This window comes from Carcharodon carcharias, chromosome 1 (assembly GCF_017639515.1).
Source record: "Carcharodon carcharias isolate sCarCar2 chromosome 1, sCarCar2.pri, whole genome shotgun sequence".
In the NCBI taxonomy this organism is placed as follows: Eukaryota; Metazoa; Chordata; class Chondrichthyes; order Lamniformes; family Lamnidae; genus Carcharodon; species Carcharodon carcharias.
The window spans coordinates 201,119,959-201,128,182 of record NC_054467.1 but is presented as its reverse complement, the minus strand read 5'-3'; the positions used below and the strand labels follow the sequence as shown (position 1 = coordinate 201,128,182).

The following is an 8,224-nucleotide window of genomic DNA, read 5'->3' as shown; positions in this document are numbered from 1 at the left end:
CTGATGCCTTAAAGAGTGCTAGCTCTGTGCAGGGCAACCTTTAAATATGGTGCCTGAAAGCCTGAGGTGACGGCGGGGTGGGCAAATCAGAGGTCCCCCCAACAGCAATCTGGCGTGTTTCCTGGGAATTCATTATTAATGAGGGGTGACGCAGCGTGGCTAGGACAATACGGAGCAAAAACCCGCCATTGAGACCGGCCGGTAAAATGTCCTTTTTCCCACCCGCACTTCATAAAAATCTGGGATGATTCCGCCTTATGTTAAAATAGAATGCATGACATAACGAAATGTATAAAGTTTATTGGCAATGCTTATCAGACCACGTTCATTGAACGCACATTATTGAAGAACAAGACAAGAAAAGACAATGTTACAAAAATGTTAAGTGACTTATTTCACTATGTTTTCATAATTGGAGGGGCGCATCCAAATTATAGATAAGACATGAAACAAAAATCATGTGTGGTTTGAATATTGATCAGTATAGCAACAGATGGAGGGCGGCCAATAATACTTAAGGAGACGGGGCTAGAAAGAGAATGAAAGCTGAATTTATTTTTACACATTTCATTAAATACAAGAGTAAGAGAAAAATATTTTAATATAGCAACTACTGTTTCAATTTTTAAACAAGGTCAGAAGTGTGATCTTGGGAGTTATGGGCCTATTAGCTTAACATTAATAGTAAAGAAACAGCAAAGTCTATTATAAAGGAAGCACTTTAAGTGCATTTAGCAAGTGGTAAAGGCAATAATTCCCAGCCAACAAAAGCTTTATGAGATGCAAGATATGCCTCACAAATTTGTTGGAATTCATTAAGGATCCAACAGGGTAAGTGCATGATAGTAATGTAGAGAATGTTATATATGTTGACTTTCAAAAGGCATTTAATAAGAGGGTTCGTAGAAACTTGTAAAAGCAAAATGGATAATGAATTAGTTAAACAATAGGAAGCACAGGTTAGTGGTAAGTAGCAGTTCTATTGCACAACCTTGACCAGCAGTCTATTCCAGGGATCAGCCCTAGAATGTTTGCTTTACAAAATGCTTCTAAATTATGTATGTTAAAATATTAGAATTGTTATTTCCAATAATAGCACTGTTTGTACAATGGCTATCACTAGGTTTTAGATGGAATAAAATAGCAGTGGAACAAAAGGAATAATGCTGGACATTGATCAGCCTCCATGGAAAGGATGTTAACATTTCAGGTGTCAGCCCTTCTTCAGAATTAGATACAAAAGGTTGACAGACATATCAATACTTGAAAATAAAAGGGTCTGTAGAGAAAACAGGCAACAGACCCTGACTTCTCTGCTATCTGGTTCCAGAGCTTTCTGTTTTCATTTCAGACTTCCAGCATCAAGGCAGAAGTTTGCTTTACTTGAATTGAAAGAGGATTCCTCACACCCAACTTTGAGGTTAGCTGAAATAATAGTCGCTAGTCCAGATATAAGCAGCATCCTAGTGGTGGGAACAGAAAATTGTGTATAAGTCAAATTTAAAAGAATTAAGGCAATTGAAAGGCAATGCCACAGTAGGATTGCAATTACATGATAAATCAAACATTGTTTGTCTCTCCACAGATGCTGTCAGACCTATTGAATATTTCCTGCATTTTCTGTCTTTATTGCTGGCTCTTGATCAGCCTGGTATGCCCACTTTCATGCACTACCACTGAAAATATGACATACTGATACTGGGCTGCTACTGAAAAAGCACTGAATATTAGTTAGTCAGGCATTCAGATCCTAATGGCCCCATCATATCTTTGGCAAGGCCCTTGACAAGGTCCCACATGGCAGACTGGTCAGAAAAGTAAAAGCTCATGGGAATCCAAGGGAAAGTTACAAGCTGGATCCAAAATTGGTTCAGTGACAGGAAGCAAAGGGTAATAGTCGACTGGTCTTTTTTGTGACTGGAAGGCTGTTTATATGGGGTTCTACAGGACTCTTGCTTTGTGTGGCATGCAACAATGATTTATAATTAAATATAGGGGACATGATTAAGACCTTTGCAGATGATCCAAAAATTGGCTGTGTGGTTGATGGTGTGGAAAAATATCAATGGATTGCAGAGGTGGGCAGAAAAGTGGCAAAGGGAATCCAATTCAGGGAAATATGAGTTAATGTATTTGGAGAGGGCAAACAAGGCAAAGGAAATACACAATAAATGACAGGGTACTTAGAAATATAGAAAAGCAAAGGGTCCTTGGAGCACATGTCCATAGATCCCTGAAGGTAGCAGGACAAGTAGGTAAGGTAGCTCAGAAGGCATATGGAATACTTTCAGTAGCTAAGGCATTGAATATAAGAGCAAGGAGGTTATGCTCGAACTGTATAAAATACCAGTTAGGCCACAACTAGAGAACTATATATTTTTGTGTTATCATAATGATATAATAATTAGGGTTTATTCACTGTACAAGACACAAGGTACCAATCACTCATAAGGAATTGGGTAAACACGCTATGGGTTCATTTGTTAAAATGAGGATCAGTTCTAAGCTCCGCAGTCCAGCCACATCCAATCATGAATGGTGGTGGACAATTAAACAACTCACTGGAGGAGGCGGCTCCACAAATATCCCCATCCTCAATGATGGGTGAGCCCAGCACATCAGTGCAAAATATAAGACTGAAGCACTTGCAACAATCTTCAGCCAGAAGTGCCGAATGGTTGACCCATCTCAGCCTCCTCTGGAGGTCCCCAGCATCACAGATGCCAGCTTTCAGCTAATTCAATTCACTCCACATGATATCAAGAAACAGCTGAAGGCACTGGATACTGCAAAGGCTATAGGCCCTGAAAATATTCCAGCAATGGTATTGAAGACTTGTGCTCCAGAACTTGCCAAGTCCCGAAACAAGCCATTCCTGTACAGCTACAACACTATCATCTGCCCGGCAATGTGGAAAATTGCACATATGTCCTGTACACAAAAAGCAGGATAAACCCAATCTGGCCAATTAAGACCCCATGAGTCTTCGCGAAATCATCAGTAGTGATGGAAGGTGTCAGCAACAGTGCTATCAAGCAGCACTTGCTTAGCGGTAACATGTTCACTGACGCCCAGTTTGGGTTCTGCCAAGTTCCTGACCTCATTTCAGGCTTAGCTCAAATATGGAAAAAAGAGCTGAACATCAGAGCTGAGATGAGAGTGACTGCCCTTGACATCAAGAATAGCATTCGACCGAGTGTGGCATCAAGAAGCCCTAGCAAAACTGGAGTCAATGGGAATCAGGGAGAAAATTCTCCACTGGTTGGAGTCATACCTGACACAAAGGAAGATGGTTGCAGTTGTTGGAGGTCACTCAATTCAGTTCCAGGACATCCCTGCAGGAGTTCCTCGGGGTGGTGTCCTCAGCCCAACCATCTTCAGCTGCTTCATCAATGACCTCCCTTTCATCATAAGGTCAGAAGTGGGAATATTCACTGATGATTGCACAATGTTCAGCACATTCATGACTCTTCAGATACTGAAGCAGTCCATGTCCAAATGAGCAAGACCTGGACAATATCCAGGCTCGGGCTGTCAAGTGGCAAGTAACATTCGCAGCACAAAGGTGCCAGCCAATGACCATTACCAACAAGAGAGAATCTAACCATTGTCCCTTGACATTCAATGGCATTACCATTGCTGAATCTCTCAGTATCAATATCCTGGGGGTTGCCATTGACCAGAAGCTGAACTGGACTAGCCATATAAATACTGTGGCTACGAGAGCTGGTCAGGGGCTAGGAATCCTGCGGCTAGTAACTCACCTCCTAACTCCCCAAAGTCTGTCCACCATCTACAAGGCACAAGTTAGGAATGTGATGGAATATTCTCCATTTGCCTGGATGAGTGCAACTCCAACAACACTCAAGGAGCTTGACACAATCCAGGACAAAACAGCCTGCTTGATTGGCACCCCATCCACAAACATTCACTCCCTCTACCACAGACGCACAGTGACAGCAGTTTGTACCATCTACAGGGTCCACTACAGAAACTCACCAAGGCTCCTTTGACTGCACCTTCCAAACCCACAGCCGCTACCATCTGGAAGGACAAGGGCAGCAGATACATGGGAACACCACTACCTGTAATTCCCCATCTAGGCCACTCACCGTCCTGACTTAGAAATATATCACTGTTCCTTCACTGTCACTGGGTCAAAATCCTGGAACTCCTTCCCTAACAGCACTGTGGGTGTAGCTACACCACATGGATTGCAGTGGTTCAAGAAGGCTGCTCACCACCACCGTCTCAAGGGCAATTAGGGATGGACAATAAATGCTGGACTAGCCAGGGATACCCACACCCCTCGAATGAATAAAAAAATGAGGCACATGAGAACAGTTATACATAGGTATAAAGTTTGAAGGCATCAAAGCTGTCTGTGTGCTCTGCTTAAAGTAAAAGTGAAACTAAGACCGGATCACTCGACACATTTCCCTTCTATTTATGCCATGCTGATATCCCGAAAAGGCATATTAAAACATCCCTTTTTCTTTTCAAAGATACTTTTCCCCCTTACAAAGGAATATAAGTATTTACAATACATGTTCATGTTTAGTTACCATTACAGTGCATGATTAATCTATGGGCAGAATCTTTAGGTTGACGGGTGGGAGCAATCGGCGGGCAGGGGAGGGCCCGGGAACAGATCGCTGCCAGCGATCGGGCCCCTACTATGATTTCACGCTGGCTGGCCAATTAACGGCCAACCAGCATAAAGTGCGTGCTGAAATGCTCAGCACCGCCGGGGTGGGTGTGGGAGGAGGGTGGGTGCTGATGTAAGCACGGGCATGGACGAGCGCTGAATGAAACCTCCCTGAAGGCAGAGAGCTGCCTCAGGGAGCTGAAGACTTCAAAACAATTAAACAAAGATTTTGAAATCACGAAAAAAACGTCCAAGCATCACAATCAGTTACCCGAACATATACATGTTAAGAATTCTGTCCATTGATTTTTATTTTTCTTTCATTTATAACAAGAACCTCATCCCGCTCTTGAATGAAGTTTCATCAAAAATGGAAATTCTGTCTGGCAGGTTCGCCCATCCGCCAACCATAAGGTTGGATGGACCACAATAAAGCAGAAACAATCGGAACTTTAACAACTTTAATTGTCTTCTTAATTAGCGGCGGTTGTGCTTCCGACACTTGCGTGCACCTGCCGACCAAACTATCGCGCCAGCGCGGGATGGCACCGGGATGCTCATCTGATGTCATCTCACGTAATTTTGCATCTGATGGGGTCGGGCAGACCAACCTAAAAATTCTGCCCTATGAGTCTCAAAAGTGTTAATGTAACCTGCTGGTACGCCCAGATCTTGCGATACTAACCTTGTTGGCAACTTATGTAATTGCCCACTGTGATCTACGGGATTATCATTCTTGGATGTTGTCCCTGGTTGTATTTGGGATCTTGGGAGGAAAGATCTTCTAACAGTCTCTCTCACAAGGGACAAAGTATATGACAAACTAATGGGAATAATGGCAGAGAAGTCACCAGGACCTGATGGCCTGCATCCAAGGGATAGTGGAGGCATTGGTTGAAATATTCCAAAACTCACTAGATTCCAGGAGGGTCCCAGCAGATAGGAAAACCATTAATGTGATGCCCCTGTTCAAGAAGGGAAGGAGACAAAATGCAGGCAACTATAGGCCAGTCAGTCTAACATCTGTCATTGGGAAAATGTTAGACTCCATTATTAAGGAAGAAATTGCAGGACATTTAGAAAAGCTTAACGCAATCAAACAGAGTCAACATGGTTTTGTGAAAGGTTTGACAAATTTACTAGAGTTCTTTGAAGATATAACAAGCAGAGTTGATAAAGAGGAACCGATAGATGTCGTGTATTTGGATCTCCAGAAGGCATTCGATAAGGTGCCACATAAAAGGTTATTGCACAAGATAAGTGTTCATGGTATTGGGATAGTGTATTAGCATGGATTGAAGGTTAGTCGACACAAAGAAGACAGAGGGTCGGGATTAATGGGTCTTTTTCAGGTTGGAAAGATGTAACTAGTGGAGTGCCACAAGGTTCAGTCCTTGGGCCTCAATTATTTACTATCTATATTAATGACTTGGAGGAGGGAGCAGAGCATAATGTATCCAAATTCGCTGATGATACAAAAATAGGTGGGAGGGCATGTTGTGATGAGGGCATAAGGAATCTGCAAGGGGTTATAGACAGGTTGAGTGAATGGGCAAAAACATGGCAGATGTAGTTTAATATAGGAAAGTGTGAGGTCATGCACTTTGGTAGGAAAAACCAAAAGGCAGACTATTATTTAAATGGAAAGAGGCTCCAAAAAAGTACAGCACAAAAGGATCTGGATGTTCTTGTGCATGAAATACAAATAGTTAACATGCAGGTGCAGCAAGCAATTAAGATGGCAAATGGAATTTTGGCCTGTTTTACTAGGCGTTTGGAGTTTAAAAATAGGGAAGTCTTGTTGCAACCATACAGGGTGTTGGTGAGGCCACACTTGGAGTACTGTGTACCGTTTTTCTCCCCGTATTTATGAGAGGATATACTGGCATTGGAGGCAGTTCAAAAGAGATTCACTCAGCTGGTTCCTGGGATGAAGGGTTTGACTTATCAAGAATGGCTAAACAGGTTAAGCCTTTATTCATTAGAGCATAGAAGAATGTGGGGTGATCTTATTGAAACATACAAGATTCTGGGGGGCTTTGACAGGGTAGATGTTGAGAAGATGTTTCCACTAGTGGGGGAATCTCAAATTAGGGGACATAGTTACAGAATAAGGGGACTCTCATTTAAGACTGAGATGTGAAGGAATTTCTTCTCTCAGAGGGCAGTGAATATCTAGAATTCTCAACCTCAGAGATTTGGGGAGGCTAGATCACTGAAAGTATTTGAAGGGAGGTAGGTATATTTTTGAAATATCAGGGAGTTGAGGGCTATGAGGAGCTGGCACGAAAGAGGAGTTGAGGCCTGGGGCAGGTCAGCCATGATCTTATTGAATGACTGGGTAGGCTTGAAGGGCTGAATGGCCTATTCCTTCTCCTATTTCTTATATTCACAGTTGCACTTGTGTGTTGTAACTTCATAGGACCCTGGTTCTGAACAAATCCTTGGCATCTTGGATGGTTGCCACGTACACATCCTGTAGGATCCTGGATACAAACTTGTTGCCCCAACTGTAAACTTGGCAATTCTGTACCTCTGTTTTTACCGTGCACATTGACAATCTTCTCTTATGGTTTTAAAAGTTGGTCTCTAGTTCCTGAGAGAGTAGAATGGGTAACAGTAAGTAAATTGGAACAGAATTACCAGGAAAAACTCAGCAGGTCTGGCAGCATCTGATGCTGCCAGACCTGCTGAGTTTTTCCAGGTAATTCTGTTTTTGTTTTTGTTTTGGATTTCCAGCATCCGCAGTTTTTTTGTTTTTATATTAGTAAGTAAATTGGTCCACACTTGTCTGCCAAAAATGAGCTAAGCTAGTGATGGAATAGTTGATCTTAAAGGCATCACTCTGACTTGTAACACTGCAATGTATAGATCTTGCATGATCTGTCGACATTTCAGAATTAGTGCTTTCATTGTGCAAATCATACGTTCAGCTAGGCTTTTGCCTAGGGTAATGAGGAGAAGAAATAGTGAGATCAATAATCCACTTCTCTCACACAACCTAAAATGGTTTACCAATAATTTTTTTTTGTGTTTATTCATGGATGTGGGCATCGCTGGCTGGGCCAGCATTATTACCAATCCCTAGTTGACCTTGAGAAGGTGGTGGTGAACTGCCTTCTTGAACCACTGCAGTCTATGTGGTGTAGATACACCCACAGAGCTGTTAGGGAGGAGTTCCAGGATTTTGACCCAGCAACAGTGAAGGAACGGCGATATATTCCTAAGTCAGGATGGGTGAGTGACTTGGAGGGGAACTTCCAGGTGGTGGTGTTCCCATCTTTCTGCTGTCCTTTCCCTTCTAGATGGTGGTGGTCATGGGTTTGGAAGATGCTGTGTAAGAAGCCTTGGTGAGTTCCTGCAGTACATCTTGTAGATGGTACACACTGCTGCCACTGTGTGTCAGCGGTGGAGGGAGTGAATGTTTGTGGATGGGGTCCAATCAAGCAGGCTGCTTTGTTCTGGATGGTGTCAAGCTCCTTGAGTATTGTTGGAGCTGCACTATCCAGGCAATTGGAGGGTATTCCATCACACTCCTGACTTGTGCCTCACAGATGGTGGACAGGCTTGGAGAGT

At 42.9% G+C, this 8,224-nt stretch overlaps 1 protein-coding gene across 1 annotated transcript in view; it reads right to left on the bottom strand.

Moving 5' to 3' along the window:
• Positions 1 to 1,112: 1,112 nt before the first annotated feature.
• Positions 1,113 to 8,224, bottom strand: part of nol6 (nucleolar protein 6 (RNA-associated)) — a 154,479-nt gene continuing 147,367 nt past the window's right edge. The window contains exon 26 of the mRNA XM_041188986.1: positions 1,113 to 1,463. Coding sequence (XP_041044920.1) covers positions 1,422 to 1,463 — 42 coding nt within the window. The 3' untranslated portion in view covers positions 1,113 to 1,421. The remainder of the gene's footprint in view (positions 1,464 to 8,224) is intronic.